A 17,197-nucleotide genomic window follows, 5' to 3' on the forward strand; every position below is an offset into this window, starting at 1 on the left:
GCGGACCAAAAGTGCACGACGAGCAATGGCGGGCACTCAGGTCTGGAATGATGGATTTAATCCCGTGCTCTTGACGGTCTGACATTCTGGCCCAGCCTCTGAAATGTCACTCAGTACCCTTTTCACGAAAACGGCGAGCAGGCCACACGTAGCGGCCAGAAATATGCTCGGGCGAGGTGTTGCTTAGCACGCAACACTGGAGATGCATGGCAGAGCCTCACGACGATACTGCTTCAAGCTACACTAGGTTCGCTTGATGTGTAGACAATCGATGAAGGACCGTAACAGATTGTCTTAGGAGCATCTTGATATCGGCTGGCCGCATGATCCCGAATCCCGGAGCAACACCTGTGCTATGGTCCACGACTGCCCATAATGTCTGGACTTGCTCCGCCGATAAGATGCCAAGCTCTTCATTCTCCGGTTCCTCGGCGACACCCAGCACCTCCTCCATTTGCTCTAAAAGCGTGATTGAAAGACTGCAGAAGAGTGCACCTTGTGCGCAAGCGGATCTCGTCTCGCCCGTCACGGATAACAGACCGGGAATAGTCATGACAGGGTCGCTCTCGATTCGCTCGATCCTGTCTGTCAAGCGATCAAGTATCAGCTCGTGAATAGAGAGGAGCCGACGAAAGATGTTCGTGAGGCCCACGAAGAGGGCGGAGGAGAGGTGCGATGTTGAGTCATCTTGTCTACGCCTGGCAAGCCCGTCGCCCTGGTCGGAAGACTCGATTGCCGCATTTCTATTCATCCGTATCCTGCTTCTCATACGCCGTAAGATGTGTAGGAAGTTCGTACATGCCTCGAGCATGAAGTCGGCCAATGTCCGGTTGTTAATGTAGAGAGGGCTGTTCTCGTAGATGAAAGCATTGAGATCCAACGGGACTGTGGACGTCTTGATGATGGCGCTGCGCAATTGCAAGTCCTCGAAGATCATCGACATCCCAGTCATGATCTCCAAGTCACCATCGTTGAGCAGGCAAGCCCTTGATGTTGTCAGTTTAGTGGAAAGCAACTGCTGAAAATGACGGGTCAAGATCGGCACGAAAGGCGTCAGATTTGTGCTCGTAGTGCTTGATGCGATGTCTCCATTGTCAACGTACATTGTCTCGCGCCTGGGGTCGTCCCAAGCTTTTGACATCAGTGGCGGATATCCCGACTCAGTCATTGGCGGGCTGGTTGTTATACGGACAGTTGGACCAGGCGTTTGGTCCAAACATGGTATAGATAAAGTCTGCGGTCGTTGGAAAGCATCTGTAGATCTCTGATTTCCAGGACATAGTGACTTCTTGGGTCGGCCAGCCTTTCGTGGTCGTCCAACTTCGCAGGGGATATTGCGCAGCGAACATTGCTCGCATCTAGGAGTATCTGGTCGAATCCGGCGGCATTTATGTTTTTGCTTCCTGCAGAAGTCGCAAGAAAAACGCTGTTGCGATGGGTGTATCGACATGTAAGGTCGGGCGGTGATCTGCCCGGGGCTGTCGAAACAGGCGAGAACAACCTAGAGAGTTCGAGATTGTTAACGTACCCCTGGGAACAGTATGGGGAGGGGTACTGATTCTCGCGGACAACGTGCTCTTCAGTGCCTCTCACAGTATCACTAGAAAGCGTGGCGTAGGAGTAAGTGTCAGTCAAACCTCTGCTGGCGCCGGTGATAACGATCTTGAATACCAGTCCGCTGTTCTGTTTCACGCACACGTCTGACAAGCTTGCCGAAAACCAAGGGAGTAGATGAACGTGACGGAGGTTGTGTCGCTCTCGACGATAGAGTTCCAGGTCGGAGGGTTTTGCGAGATGTCGACATCCCGTTATTGCTTGGCAAATATCCTGTCTCGGCCGTAATTAATTTCGTGGATGCTCGTTTGTTCGTCACTGGTAACTGTCGTTGAAAGGCCTAATGGTGAGCATTACAGTCGAGCAACCGACATGTTCCCCTGACCAGAGCGGCATCTCTAAGTTGTGCCTACACGTGGATCATGTCCTTCTACAAGAACGATACTCCCTAAAGACGAGGCTCAAAAAGCATGGGCCGTTTGATGACGACCGTGCATTTTGCGGAGGGTTTTGCGAATGTTGGGCGGACGGCGTGCTGTGGCTCGGGATATCACTGTGCAACTAGATAACGCTCTACGATTGACACAGCACACTTATGATCAGCAATCGCCATATGCGCAACGCCTGACCAGTCCGAAGCAGAAAGTACGTTTGAGCTCATCGGACGGTCGGTCATAGGAGGGTTTCGTGCTTGGGCAATGGCCACCCTGAATCTCGACGCCCACCATGGTATATAACGTCTTCCTCGACCGCGCCGTACAAGTTATGGGCAGTAATTCGCACACGTACCGTCATGTCCCAGGTTCGTCGTCCCGAATCTGGCGCAGACAGACTCACCACTTCTTCTCCCATGGTCGCGGAACTAGATGGACACATGTTGGATCACCTGCGACGGCTTGAAAAACTCACGACGAACTCCGAGGAGCAACCTAGGAAGCTCGGCTTGTCATGGAGCAACCTGACTGTAAAGGGCGATGGTGCTAATGCTACCTTCAACGAAAATGTGGCCTCTCAGGTCAATCCTCTCGGCAAAGGCAACAAAGGCTCTCATTCCAGGACCATCGTCGATCGTTCGTTCGGATGCGTCAGACCTGGCGAGATGTTGCTTGTCTTAGGTCGTCCTGGAGCCGGCTGCACGACCTTGTTGAGCGTACTTGCCAATAACCGTCGTGGTTTTAAGGAAGTCTCTGGTGAGGTTCGATATGGTGCGATGACCTCAAAAGAGGCACAAGACTTTCGGGGACAGATCGTCATGAACACCGAGGACGAGATCTTCTATCCAACGCTGCCTGTACAAGCAACTGTCGACTTCGCTACTCGGCTGCGAACACCACGTCAGCTTCCACCTGGTGTCGAAACACATGAAGCATATTCTCAAAGCTACAGTAAGCTTCTGCTGGAGTCCCTCGGGATTGCTCATACAACGAGGATGAAAGTCGGAGATGCCTTTATTAGAGGAGTGTCTGGTGGTGAGCGCAAGCGTGTCTCTTTGGCAGAATGTCTTGCTACTCGCGCCAGCGTCTACTGCTGGGACAATCCTATCCGAGGTCTCGATGCCAGCACCGCACTTGAATATATCAAGACACTACGAACTATGACATCTGCTCTCGGACTGGTCACCATCCTCACTCTTTACCAAGGCGGAAATGCCATCTATGACCAATTCGATAAGATACTCGTTCTTGATGAGGGACAGCAGCTCTACTATGGACCTCGCTAGGATGCGGTCCCGTTTATGGAGAGTCTGGGCTTCGTTTGTGATGGTGGCTCTAATCAGAGCGACTTCTTGACCGGCGTCGTCGTTCCTACCGAACGTCATATCGCCGCAGGCTACGAGAGCAAATACCCCAGAACAGCCAACGAGATCGCCGCCGCTTATGATCGATCGGAAACAAAGGCTGCGATGATAAATGAGGCGTGTAGCTATCCGGAAGGTGCTGCCGCGCAAGAGTATACAGAAGCCTTCAAGAATATCATCATCACAGAGCGTGACAGAGGTAGTCGGAATTCTTCTGTCAGTGCAAATTTCCTCAATCAAGTGCGCTTTGCGATAATCCGGCAATACCAACTGCAGCGGGGCGACAAATCAACCGTGTTGATCAAGCAAGTCTCGACGTTGGTGCAGGCACTGATTGGTGGATCTCTCTTTTACAATGCTCCTCAAAACAATCTTGGCTTGTTCATAAAAGGCGGAGCCATCTTCTTCTCCACACTGTACCATGCTTTGCTTGCTCTGGGTGAGGTGACTGACTCCTTTACTGGAAGACCGGTCTTAGCGAAGCACCGCTCTTTCGCTCTGTACCACCCGGCAGCTTTTACACTTGCCCAGATCATCGCGGACGCTCCCTTACTGCTATTTCAGGTCGTCCAGTTCAGCCTTGTCCTGTACTGGATGACTGGCCTTCGACCCACTGCAGAAGCTTTCTTCATCTTTCTGCTCATCAGTTACATGAACGCCATGACTATGACTCAATACTTCCGGGCGATCGGCGCTGCTTTCCCGACCTTCGACGCCGCCACAAAGGTGTCCGGGCTCTCTTTCGTAGCCTTGTTCATATATATGGGCTACATGATTGCGAAACCCGTAATACATCCATGGTTTGTCTGGATCTTCTGGATCAACCCTATGGCTTATACCTTTGAAGCACTCCTCTCGAATGAGTTCCACAACACCATAATACCATGTGCTGGTCTCAATCTTGTGCCGAGTGGTCCCGGCTACGGAGATAACAACGGCGGCCAATCGTGTGTCGGAGTCCGCGGAGCTATGCCAGGTAGTACCAGCGTTACAGGTGACTCATATCTCAACGCCTTGTCATATTCTCACGCACACCTGTGGCGCAACTTCGGCATACTCTGCGCCTGGTGGATCTTTTTCGTTGCACTCACCATGATCTTCACCGGCAGATGGAAGCTGCCAGGAGATGGCAACCGTCGCTTGCTGGTCCCTCGTGAACATCAGGGAAAAGTGGCACATTTGCTGAAGTCTGCCGATGAAGAAGCACAAACCTCGCAAGAGAAGCTGGATTCTGGCTCCGAGTCCGACAGCAGCGGTGCGAAAGACTTGATCCGCAACAAGAGCGTCTTCACGTGGAAGAACCTCACATACACAGTCAAGACCTCTGAGGGCGATCGGGTCCTCCTTGATAATGTTCAGGGGTATGTGAAACCGGGTATGCTTGGCGCCCTGATGGGCTCCTCTGGTGCAGGTAAAACGACGCTTCTGGATGTTCTAGCTAGACGGAAGACACAAGGCACTATCCAGGGTAGTGTGCTAGTCGATGGGCGACCTGTCCCTATATCCTTCCAAAGGTCAGCCGGCTACGTCGAGCAGATGGACGTCCACGAACCACTCGCGACCGTGCGGGAAGCTCTCGAATTCTCGGCCCTTTTGCGACAGCCAGCCGACATACCAAACCATGATAAGTTACGATACGTCGATACTATTGTCGACCTTCTGGAACTACAAGACCTCGAACATACCCTTGTCGGTGCACCTGGGTCAGGTCTTTCGATCGAGCAGCGTAAGCGACTAACAATCGCTGTCGAATTGGTCGCTAAGCCAAGTATTTTGATATTCCTGGACGAACCGACATCCGGATTAGATGGTCAAGCTGCCTATGCGACGGTCAGATTCCTTCGCAAGCTCGCAATGGGAGGGCAAGCCGTCCTCGTCACGATCCACCAGCCTTCAGCTCAGCTCTTTGCGCAGTTCGACAAACTACTGCTGCTGACTACCGGTGGAAAGCCGGTCTATTTCGGAGACGTCGGTGAGGCTCTCAAGGACTACTTCGGGCGCCACGGTGCTCCATGTCCTTCCGGAACGAACCCTGCCGAGCACATGATTGAGGTTGTGACAGGAGTCGGAGCAGGAAGAGGCAAAGACTGGAACCGGATCTGGCTGGAGTCACCCGAGAACGAGAAGCTGACACAGGAGATCGACCTGATGATGCAGACCGCGGCTACTCAACCCTCGTCTATTGACGACGAAGATGATGGCGAGTTCGCAGCTTCGATGTGGACGCAGATCAAGCTAGTGACACAGCGCATGAACGTGTCACTGTATCGCAATACCGAGTACGTGAATAGCAAATTCGCTATGCATGTCTCCCTGGGTCTTCTGAACGGCTTCACTTTCTGGATGATCGGAGACTCTCCCACCGATCTCCAGCAGAACTTGTTCACGATCTTCAACGTCATCTTCGTCGCTCCAGGAGTCATCTCACAGTTGCAGCCGCTTTTCATCGACAGGCGAGATATTTTTGAGGTAAGGGAGAAGAAAAGCAAAATGGTACGTCTGGGATGAGCATACATATGAGGCCACCACTGACCTCGTACATAGTATCACTGGGCACCTTTCGTCACCGGCCTTATCATATCGGAGTTTCCGTATCTACTCATCTGCGGACTGCTCTATTACGTTTGCTGGTATTTCGGTCCTGGTCTTAGCACTTCGCCATACTCTGCAGGCAGCGTATTCTTCGTAATTGTAAGACCTTCGCTCCTCGAGACCTTCATATGTACTCCAACTGATTCGATCATAGTTGATGTACGAGTTACTTTACACTGCTATTGGACAATCAATAGCCGCCTACACGCCGAATGCCGTCTTCGCTTCACTCGTGAACCCGCTGATGATCGTGACCTTGGTCTCGTTCTCTGGTGTCGTCGTTCCCTACAGTCAAATTCAGCCCTTCTGGAGGTACTGGTTAGTACTGACCCAGGAAAATTTATCTGCAACAAGCATGAAGTGCCAACTGACGCTTCGGCAGGCTTTATTACCTTGATCCATTCAACTACCTCCAGTCCAGTCTTTTGATCTTCACTACGTGGGACAAACCCGTGAAGTGCAATCCAGACGAGATCGCACTTTTCCATCCTGCCGTCGGCCAGACTTGTGCTGAGTATCTTGAGGTGTATCAAACCAGCACGGGATCCGGGATCAATCTGCTCAATCCCAGCGACACTGTGAATTGTCGTGTATGCCAATACTCGAGCGGTGCGGATTATTTACGCACCCTAAACCTTGCAGAAAAGTCGGATGGCTGGAGAAATGCGGGGATTGTGGTGGTCTTTGTGATTGGCATTTATGGGCTTGTGTACCTGATGATGAAGTTGAGGACCAAGCAGACCAAGAAGGCCGAGTCGTGATCGGGCTGGACTCGTCACGAGCTTGCCATGACCTCTGCATGGAGTTGGAACAGCCCGACATCACCAAAGTCAAGCCCGTCTAGTATACTCAGCGAGGGACATGCTGGCGAGACGAAGCTTTCAATCATACAAGGCTTTCAAGATCATATTATACAACAACTGGTTGCGAGTGCTAGGGCTGAGATACATATCTATGGTCCATCAAACTAGTATGATGGAAATCCAGGTCATCCAACGACACTGATTCCGAGCTCGATCCAAGGACGTCCATCTCCGCACACCTTCGCTGGTAATCACCCTTGATTCGACAGCTTATACCGGTGCTCGCACAAATTCTCTGGAAATCTGTGCCGCACTTAGTTCGCCATTCTCGGTACTTTCCTTACCCTCCTCCTGCTCTCCCCCATCTTCTTTTCTTCCCACATCCTCCAACGCCCTTCTCCTTCGCACCTCGTCTTGTGTCGCCCTCACCAGTTTCGCCACCACCTCACCATCTTCTCGTGTAGCTCCAACTTCAATCCATTCCGCACATCACAATATGTCTCCATGCCCGTCCAACACGCATACCCCTCTGGATAATCGCGCAGGCGGAGCAGCATTCCCTCGAGGCCCTGGTCGTAGCCCTGATGGCGGAAGAGTAATCTGTGAGCAGTATCGGGCTTGAGCTTCTGTGGCGACAGCGGTGGGGTGGTATAGATTAGGTGGCGATATGCTGGTCGCCTCGCAGAAGAATCTGCGGTGGAGGCAGTAGTGGCTGTCTTTGCAAAGGCTGAGGAAGGAAGGTCGGTAATAGAGATCGTGGCCAAGGGGCGAGGATCAGTAATCGGAGCCATGGCGTGGATGCGGCGACAAAGATAAATCGTGACGATGTTTAGGATGGTGATGCACACACTTCTTCTTCATGGCTTCCTTCGGACTGAAAGAGCATGACCGGCAGCTCATGGTCTACTTCGATACTCACTGGCTTGCTTCAATCCTAAATGTGCTGCAACAATAGGATCGAGAGGCGCTGCGTCATATTCACACACACATTCACGTGTTGGCAGGCTGACCGGAGAGTGAATGCGCCTTGGCGTCCACAGATTTGGCAGGCACACGGGTGCTGAAACACGCTAACGTCTTTACAAGAACGATTGCCCCAGTCTCTAGCCTGTGAAGCTTCTCTTGAATTGCAATTGCTGGTCGGACGTCGCAGACAACACTTTAAGAGCATCGCCGACTTCTCACATCAAACTTCACTGGATCCGGCTGCCAGGTACTATGGAAGTGCGACATTGTCGGTCTCTGAAGCAGGCCTTCCTATCCATCCGAAAATTGAGATCGACATGAGCAGACTTCAACATATGGCAGTACTGAAAGACTGCAACATAACTCTGGACCCTCGTGTACCTCTGTTACCGCTTCGCGTGAACTCAAGACGACGATAGTAAACAACGAGGGCTGCGAGATTGACCTTGTGTGCTGTCTTGGCCTAGGGCAGACATGAACCGATCTAGCGTCTTTGTGATCGATCTTATATTTCAACGCTGGTGTTGCTGTTCCATCATACGGGTCCAGGCCAGAAGAACTCATGCAGAACGAACGGCCCCAGAAGCTCGACGGCCCAGTACCCGGCTGCCTTGTTCAGCTTGTAGGCCGGAAGCGTATTCTGCAGCATATGCGTAGAGCTCCGCACGAAATCAATCTAGACCACAACAAGACTGGTCCTCAAGGTGGCAACGAGTCTCTTCGCCGCCAGAAGCATACTAAGAGGTATGCAAGGTGGTTAGAAGCTCAAGGTCTTCCCATCGATGTGACGTTCTTCACCAACGTCGATGATGAATTGAAGAGCGTTGAAGGTTGGGAGGACGTCCACTTGTCTGAAGACGATCAACTGGCCGGGCACAGTACACAAGCAGATGAAGACGAGGATGAAGATGAGACTCCTGCGTCAAGCAGTGGAGACGATGTTCCCTTGATTAGGCCAGTGAGCCAACGCCGGAAACGATACACGATTCACGAGGGAGAGGATGACGAGGAAGACAGAGGACTTTCATTGAGTGGCAGCAACATGGATTATGCGGCCAACCAGAAGGAGAATGTTGAGAATGATCATGAACCTACTGACGAAGGAAATTCTTATTGGCGGCCAGCGGGCTGGGCGGAAGATGATAAAAAGTGTGCTGAAAGCCTCATGCTACTTAGCCGCGCTCCTGTGCACTTCAGGACTTGATTAGACACTCATGTGGAGGAATATGTAAATGCGAGCTTGCGTGCATGCAAGGTGTCTCCAGTCGCACCTTCTCCAAGAGCAAGAAGCCTCATGTAGAAACAAACGAAGTTATGCAGCTTGGTTCCTGCAGCTTGGATGTGAAGTGGACAGCACATTCACAATTTTCTCATCTTTCCTTTGGTATCAGAAGTGATTCTCCATCAGAGGTTTACCAGATCGAGATCCTAATACCGATACATTGATGCTTTGCATTGCAGTACAACTGTGACTCGCTAGCAACAACGCAACTCGAACTGGACATCCTGCTCCCTGTGGTCCCTCTATCTAAATCCAGCTAACCAGAAGCGAGATGTCGACCAAAGCCAGGCTCAAATGTCCTGTTCCAGGCTGCAAGTGCGAGCGTAGCTTGCGCAAGAGAATGTATGGTCATCTCCGCAGCAAGCACAATATACCACTTTCGATCTACACTGGAGGCAACCTCGATGCTTTGCGTCGCAAACACGCTGCCGAATTTGGCCAGTGGTTGGAGGAAGAAGGCTACAAGGTCGACGTGAGCTTTTTCGGCGCAAGTACGGTGGACAGCCAGCAGGCTACGAACACGACCTTCGAAGATGACTATGAGGAGCCTGGTGACCATGGCGATGAGGAACAAGAAGTGCCCGACCGGGCAGAAACTGAGACGCACGACAATGCTAGGGTGAGGCAGTCGAGCGATAAGGTGTCTTTAGACATTCCCGATGATGGCAAAGCAGACCATGAACCATATCATGGAGATTTAGCCTATATGCGCTTGCTGCGAGAGCGCCTGGAGCTCTTCTGCGATGCGCAAGGCCAACCGACGGAGGTAGAATTTGACATCGAGCACATCGCCATCCTCATCTGCAACGTCGATGATCCGGCCATAGATCGGTGGGAAGGGTTCTGTGAGCAAAGACGGTGGACGGAGAATGATGTGGAATGGATCAAGACGTACGTCTTCAAGATCGTGCCGCAGTGGCGTGGTGCCATCACGAGTAGGCATGTGATCGACGAGCTGATATCGCAGTTCAACAGTGTGTTTCAGGCGCGAGTCGGATTGGTGTAGGTGGGTTAGGTGGAGCTCGTAATGCAAGCCAATACCCATGGGATTGCCGTTTGCTGCTCGGTTGGGCTAGCAAGGCCCACGCTGCTTCTGGTGGCAGACGGCGACAAGATTTCAGTGGATCTGGCATCTGTTCGGTTGCTATCAAAGCTCAGCATAGCGTAGCAGGGAGTTGATCTCAGCGGTATTGTGTATTGTATCCAAAGTACTTATAGCTTACTCTGCCCTTCCTGCGGCACCTGCACGACCACCTTGCCCCATGTCCCTCTCTCACCCAACGCCTTCAGCGCTTCTGGCACCTTCTCCAGGCCAACGAATTTCTTGTCGGTATAGTTTGTGCTTACCACTTTCCGGCTCTCGAACAGCTCGAATAGTCGATCCCAAACCTCTGTGATCATCTCCGGCTGGTTCTGAGTGTAGGCGCCCCAATGCAGACCAACCACACTGATATTCTTCAGCAGCATCTTGTTCGTTGCCACCTTTTCTATCGGCCCACCAGTGAAGCCAATCACGCACAAGCGACCGTTCCACGCAATGCACTTTGTGCTCTTGTCTATCAACCCGACGGGATCGTAGACGATGTCTACTCCCCTGCTCTTTGGCGTAAGCTTCTTCACCTGCTGTGGCCAGTCGTCTTGTCGATAATCTACAACATGATCTGCGCCAAATCGCTTAGCCACCGAAAGCTTGTGAGGTGTGCCCGCAGTGGCAATGACTGTCGCGCCAAATGCTTTTGCAATCTGCACCGCAGCTAGGCCAACACCACCAGCTGCCGCGTGTACCAGGACCCAATCTCCAGCTTTGATGTTACATCGTGTCACCAAACCAGCATAGCTCGTAGGCATGGTCACGAACAGACCGGCTGCCTCGAAGAACGTCCAGCCTTTGGGGACGAGTCTGAGCTGTTCTTCCTTGGCACACACTTTAGTCGCATATCCTCCCATTGCCGACCCAAAGACTTTATCGCCGACCTTGTACTTCGCTACCTTGCCAGAAGTTGGTGTCGCTGTGATCACGCCGCTGAACTCGGCACCTGAGACCCATGGTAGCGGTGGTTGATGCTGGTACTTTCCACGAATTTGGAGAAGGTCGAAGAAGTTGGTCGCGGTGGCATGGACTTCGATGGCATACTGATTTGGTTGAGGCTTCGGATCTGGCAGGTCTGAGACTGTAAGGTCCAATGGTCCTTCGACGTATTGCTTGACTTGAATTCCACGCATGATGACCGATGTGCAGGGAGATGGTGGGTTTGGCGAGGTCTAGGAAGGGCAGAGGAGAAGGACGACGGATGTAATTGGCTCTACGGATAACAAACAGTTGAGAACGGACTCAACATCCTTACCTGAAGTCTTCTATTACTGCTCGGGTACATGTCCAGCAAATAAGCGGACAGCAAGACACAACCTCGGTCGTTCCTGCTTATTATTGAGCTAGTGGGTGAATGGTATTCCTTAATGCCTTAGGCTGAAATTCGAAGCAAGCATGTGAATCGTGACATCAGCTGGAAGTGGGCCGCCGCCGCTTGCTGTGGCAGAAGGTCACAGAAGGCAGTCGGTCTTAATCATGTAAAGAAAGTAGTTGTCCTCTCACGAAGTCCAAGTTACTTATCTCATTATTTCAGTCATATTCTCCTCCGACCAAGGATCTACCACGGGTATCTCCAAGTAACGAAAACACCACGCCTCGCAAGACTCCACAGAAGCAACAGCAATCAGTCTTGATTCAGAGCTGGCTATATCGAACTCGCCACCACCCTCATCGTAGGCCACAATGGCTGACGCGGAGAACGAGCAGCAGATCACATTCAACGTCAAGTCCTCTTCGGAAGCGAAATATGTCTTCACACTTGCCGAATCCATAACGATAGCCGACCTGAAGCAGAAGCTCTCCACGTCAGAACACGCGGACATTCCACCAGAACGGCAACGATTGATCTATAGTGGGAGGGTGCTCAAGGATCACGACACAGTTGGCAGCTGTAAGATCAAGGATGGCAATACGGTGCACCTTGTTCGCGGCGCCGATAGTAATCAGCGACAAAACCCAGCGAACCAAGGCGGTTCGACGGCTGTGCCCCCTGGTGCTGGTCAGCCTGCCAGTAATGTGCCTTCGAATATCGCCGCTGGCACAGGCGCTGGCAACCCTCTAGCACAACTGACCGGCGCACGATACGCTGGCTTCCACGGTCTACCGGGTATGGATACGTTCGGCTCAGACGCAGGCATGGGCGCACCGCCAAACCCAGATCAGATGCTTAGGATGCTGGAGGATCCCAACTTTGCGCAGCAAATGAACGAGGCGATGAACAACCCGGCGGTAATTGACATGCTACGGAACAATCCTATGATCAGGAACAATCCTATGGCAAGGGCGGCAATGGAGAACCCAGAGCTCAGAAGAATGATGCTCAATCCAGACATGATCAGGATGCAGATGCAAATGCAAAGATCGATGGGTGGTGAGCAGGGTGGGCAAGGTGCATTTCCTATGCCAGGACAGACAGATACCACTACCCCTGCAGCGGGCACAGAAGGCACAGGAGCTACACCCAATGCAACCACCACAACTGGTAATGCAGCACAAACACCTGCAAATCCTTTCGCTGCACTATTCCCTGGCGGAGCAGCACCTGGTGGAGCAGCAGGCACAGATGGTGGCGCATCACAAGCGAATCCATTTGGCAACATGTTGGGTGGCCAGCAAGGCGGCGACCAGCAGAACAATCCACTCGCACAAATGACGCAGCAAATGATGCAGAACCCTGAGATGATGCAAAACATGATGCGAATGATGGGTGGTATGGGTGGTGGAGCGGGTGCAGGCGCTGGTGCAGGAGGAGCAGGAGAGGCAGGCTTCAATCCGTTCACAGCTTTCGGCGGTGGAGGAGGGGCAGGTGGCTTCGGTGGCTCATCTGAACCTGCACAGCCAGCTGATGACCGGCCACCAGAAGTCAGGTATGAGGACCAGCTACGACAGCTAAACGATATGGGCTTCTATGAATTCGAGCGGAATGTTTCGGCGCTTCGACGTAGTGGCGGCAGCGTGCAAGGCGCGGTCGAGTACTTGCTCAGCAGTATGTGAGATGGCTTGGTGCCCATCGCCTGCTATGAGCAGCACTTTCTTCTATGTACACTGCTGTTTTAGCAAGCTTAGCGAGCCGACATGATCTTCCATGATGCAACTTCCGGACGTTGTAGCATGGCGATTCGCATGCTCGTCACTACGATTAGCCATAGCTACCTCGAATTGATCTCAGGTACTACTGTGCAGTAAAGCGCTCTTTGTTCCTGTCTTACTCTGCCTTTGTCATGAAGAAGTAGCTCACTGAGACTGTGTTGGAACTCATTTCGATCTTTGTCTCTGCTCACCTCGGACACTATCGTTGCTTCACTTCCGCCAACGCAGTATCGTTGATATGGTAGATATGAGACATCGATACCAGCCTACATGAGACAGAAAGTGAGTACACAATAGCACCAATTCAACCCATTGTCCACAATGCCACCTAAAACTTATGCAGTCGCCTCAACTGCTCAGCTGGTCGGCATCGTCGACTTGGCAAATGCTGAGGAGGACAGAAACGATATTGTACAGATGCAGAAGGTTAACCATTACAGTAGAAAAACACTAAACAACGACAATCCAATTTGTAAAAACCACGATTCCACCCCAAAACACAGCCCGATCTACACCACTTCCCGACCGGACCTGCATAACGCGGTACGGGGGGATGAGAGCCTCATCCGTAGCGCGGTAGATTTTGCGGGGAATGATTCGACCGGGTCTTGGGAAACCTGGTCTAACACCAGCCATGCCCATGCAAGCCTTGTCGGGCATGATATCATCCATCAGGATGCGAGAAGCGGTGTGCGGCAGGGCGGTGAAAACGTCAGTGCTGATTCCTTCGCTGCTGGTAATGACGATAGTGAGGATCTGTGGATATGGGAGGCGAGGATTTATTGTCGTGGCTGTTCATGGAGCAACCAAGATCAAGAATCTTGCACCTCACAAAGCCAGCGCCAGAGCTCCTCTGACAAGACAGCTGCAGCCTCGAATGCTCGGCAGACATTGCCGAAGAGACGGAGACATAATATCGCCAAGATTCAGCTAGATCAGCCTCGTGTTGCTACAGGACGTACCGCTTCCGAAGGTGAACCTTCTTCGCAAGTACCTAGCTTTGTGTCGTCACGGCATGCCAGCACACCTCACCGGCAAAACATAGATGCGCCGCAGGTAACAGAAGAGATCTACTTTTCACCTACGAATGTAAACAATACTTCACAAGCTTTCTCTAAGCCTTTGGCCACGGACGAGCTCGATCCACTGACACCCACGCAGGAGCAATATGATGCAGCGCGACAAGCTGCTCATGAAGACAACGTCACATCAGAGCCCGAAGGCGACCTACTCGAGGGGGAGATCAAGCTGATGCTGAAGCCAGAGCAAGTGGACAGGCTGGTGAGAGCACTAGCTGAGAGTCCTTTGCTTCGTAATCATGTATCCAGGCAATGGTTTGATGATGGGTCGGAGGTATCGACCATGGCCTCAGTACACGAGAGAGAAGATACTCCCTCTCTGACATCTGGATCATCGGCCGAAGCATCGCCGTTGTATGCGCAGACCGAGCAAAGTTTCCCAGCAGAGCAGCACTCTCCCATCCTTACTCGAGATCTCCTCGACGATGACTTCGCCATTCGATATCCGGACCATCCCAAGGCCCGGCGATTGAGTAAAGACCTCGAACCACAATTCGGTGGCATCGCAATGGTCGACCCAAAGGTGCACGGAGCGCCCGTACGGTTCATCTCCAGAGGTTATCAGCAGGGTGCGAACGTCCTGCAGGTCGGCCATTGTTCTTTTGTGAACATGCCCTTCGGGACGACGGTACATGCTTCGCTGCGAGTCGAGCCAGCTTCGAATCGGAGCATCAACTGCCGGATAATGCTTCAAGTCGTCAATCAGATCCTGGACCGCAAGTCGAGCAAGAAGTCGTACCTGTTGGTCGCTGAGCTCGACGTTACTGAAAGCTTCATTAGATCTGCACTTCTCGAACTGTCAGCTCATAGTGGCATGTCTTTGGATGAGATCGAGATGATAGCTCCTGGCGTCCGACCGATGCTGAAGAAAGACCTTGACTGGTGCAAGCTGGCGGACGAGTTGCAAACATCACTCGCCATTATGGACGTGGTTGGTCTCGCGGCAGCATCCTTTGCTCACTTGTCGGCGCATACTTGCACAATGCAAACCTTGACCTTGATGTCGGAGCTCGAGCGCCTGAAGTCCAGACATCAGGATTTCTTGGTAGTCCGACCAACAGGATATCATGCCAATGGTATGATGTCTGGGATCAGCATGCCGTGGATATCGCAGCATCTCGAACAGATGTTGTATGATGCAGACTTTACGACACATCACGATGAAGCCGCTAAAACAGCTCGGCTGCTTCGCGATCGAGTCGTGTCAGCCATTACAGAAGGATGCTCAGGACGTAGACCCTTCGACACACGGATCTGGTGGGGTGATCAGATGAGGCAGATCCACTGTGTGCCGCTGCATGAAAGTGCCGATGGTCGGCCAGCTGCTTGGGCTGCTTTCTTGAGTGGTGAGTCTGTCTACTTACCTTTCAGAGTTTCGATTGACTGATTTTCTGGGAAGACTTGGGGAGGTACGAGGGCTGTTTGATGCAAGCGTACAGGTTAGGTGATATGTGTCAATATGTTGAGTATGTTTGATGTCCTTAGAGGACGAGTCCTCCACGACCTTGCTCGTTGTGTTCCGAGAGGATAAGAGTGCACATGCGCTTGTGCGAACACTTGAGCTTCCTCTTCGAGAACTTTCCCTTAGTTTCGGCACATCGATATTGTCGACGAGGTGAGCGCGTTCAGTGGGTGGCCATGAGCTTCGCAAGCTGACCACGACTCTCTAGGCACCCCATAAGAAGCTTCAAAGGATACCATTCTGCGGACATCTACTTCTCGCCATCCTCCATACTCTGAATCATGACCTTGATTCCTCCTTGCTTAGCATCTGCTGCAACTTTGAACGCTTCCACGGCCTCCTCAAGCTTGAAGCGGTGCGTCACCAGCTTGCTGAGATCAATCACGCCACCCTTAAGCAGCCTGATTGCTCGAGGCCAAGTGTTGGCGTATCTGTACTGGAATTGCAAGTCGACCTCGCGCGTGCTCAGGCGCATAAATGGAAGCTTGATCTCGGGCCTTCCGACACCAATGACGAAAACCTTGCCCCCGAATTTCGCAGCGTGAATCGCACCAGAGATAGAAGACTCCACACCTGTGCACTCCATCACGATCGCTGGCTCCACGCCATCTGCCTTCTTGACCACCTCTTTTGCGAAATCTTCTGGTGTGTGGCTGAAGTCGACCTTGTGCGTCCGTACACTTGGGCAGAACTCTTTCGCAAACTTCAGACGGCCCTCGTCGATGTCGGTGATCACAATTGGCTCGGCACCTGCAGCCTTGACGCACGCTAGAGTGACCAAACCAATGGGTCCAGCACCACAGACCAGCACACTATCACCCAATGTAATATTCGCTCTTTGCATGCCTGCCAATGCTACAGAGAGCGGTTCAAGCAGAGCACCATCTTCAAAGCTCATATCACCAATCTTATGGCACCATACTGCAGGATGGTTGACGTACCGCCTGAGCAGGCCCGGGACTGGAGGGGTGGATCGGAAGAGTACGCTTTCGCAGCCATTGTAGCGACCAGTCAAGCATGGCTCGCATTCGTTGCAGATGATGTTGGGCTCGACTGCCACGCGCTCGCCGATCTCATGGGTTTTGACAGAAGGGTGCTTAGCAACGACGATACCAGCGGATTCGTGACCGAGGATGTGGGTATCTGCGAGCGTCAGTAGGTCACAAGCGAGGAGGCCGTAGTGAAGCGCATACCTTCCACTATCATTGGGCCTATACGGCCTGCGTGCCAGAAGTGTACATCAGAACTGAAAGCACAGTCAGTATATGAAGTAAAAGTGTATCTTCTACCTCGTCAACGTACCCGCAGATCCCAGTACTCTTGATCGCGACTGTGATCTCGCCTGGCTTTAAGCTCTCTCCTTTGTCAACCTCCTCTTTGCTGGGTGTAGCTTCGCCAACCCATAGATCGTGAGCTGGATTGGTATACACGCCAATATTGGCTTTCGAAGGCGCCACGGTGGTAGTCGTAGTAGAGGACAT

At 52.2% G+C, this 17,197-nt stretch overlaps 6 protein-coding genes across 6 annotated transcripts; 3 read left to right on the top strand and 3 right to left on the bottom strand.

Moving 5' to 3' along the window:
- Nucleotides 1-238: 238 nt before the first annotated feature.
- LTS14_006037 (uncharacterized protein) lies at nucleotides 239-1,168 on the bottom strand (the record flags this gene model as incomplete). The annotated part of the gene is made up of 2 exons (XM_064838735.1): nucleotides 239-986; nucleotides 1,104-1,168. 2 exons carry the CDS (start codon nucleotides 1,166-1,168, stop codon nucleotides 239-241), a joined length of 813 nt encoding a protein of 270 aa, XP_064693560.1.
- A 1,179-nt stretch (nucleotides 1,169-2,347) lies between these two features.
- LTS14_006038 (uncharacterized protein) lies at nucleotides 2,348-6,705 on the top strand (the record flags this gene model as incomplete). Its single annotated transcript, XM_064838736.1, has 5 exons — nucleotides 2,348-3,232; nucleotides 3,275-5,845; nucleotides 5,897-6,043; nucleotides 6,099-6,262; nucleotides 6,327-6,705. 5 exons carry the CDS (start codon nucleotides 2,348-2,350, stop codon nucleotides 6,703-6,705), a joined length of 4,146 nt encoding a protein of 1,381 aa, XP_064693561.1.
- A 1,570-nt stretch (nucleotides 6,706-8,275) lies between these two features.
- LTS14_006039 (uncharacterized protein) lies at nucleotides 8,276-10,001 on the top strand (the record flags this gene model as incomplete). The annotated part of the gene is made up of 2 exons (XM_064838737.1): nucleotides 8,276-8,862; nucleotides 9,260-10,001. 2 exons carry the CDS (start codon nucleotides 8,276-8,278, stop codon nucleotides 9,999-10,001), a joined length of 1,329 nt encoding a protein of 442 aa, XP_064693562.1.
- A 206-nt stretch (nucleotides 10,002-10,207) lies between these two features.
- On the bottom strand, nucleotides 10,208-11,218 carry LTS14_006040 (uncharacterized protein; the record flags this gene model as incomplete). Its single annotated transcript, XM_064838738.1, has 1 exon — nucleotides 10,208-11,218. One exon carries the CDS (start codon nucleotides 11,216-11,218, stop codon nucleotides 10,208-10,210), a length of 1,011 nt encoding a protein of 336 aa, XP_064693563.1.
- A 550-nt stretch (nucleotides 11,219-11,768) lies between these two features.
- LTS14_006041 (uncharacterized protein) lies at nucleotides 11,769-15,873 on the top strand (the record flags this gene model as incomplete). Its single annotated transcript, XM_064838739.1, has 3 exons — nucleotides 11,769-13,071; nucleotides 13,519-15,600; nucleotides 15,740-15,873. 3 exons carry the CDS (start codon nucleotides 11,769-11,771, stop codon nucleotides 15,871-15,873), a joined length of 3,519 nt encoding a protein of 1,172 aa, XP_064693564.1.
- Nucleotides 15,874-15,966: 93 nt separating this feature from the next.
- Nucleotides 15,967-17,197, bottom strand: lad1_1 (L-arabinitol 4-dehydrogenase; the record flags this gene model as incomplete). Its single annotated transcript, XM_064838740.1, has 3 exons — nucleotides 15,967-16,859; nucleotides 16,910-16,962; nucleotides 17,019-17,197. The coding sequence occupies 3 exons, from the start codon at nucleotides 17,195-17,197 to the stop codon at nucleotides 15,967-15,969; spliced, it is 1,125 nt and encodes a 374-aa protein (XP_064693565.1).

The sequence above is a fragment of the Recurvomyces mirabilis genome, assembly GCF_035927965.1.
Source record: "Recurvomyces mirabilis strain CCFEE 5264 chromosome Unknown scaffold_15, whole genome shotgun sequence".
NCBI lineage: Eukaryota > Fungi > Ascomycota > Dothideomycetes > Mycosphaerellales > Teratosphaeriaceae > Recurvomyces > Recurvomyces mirabilis.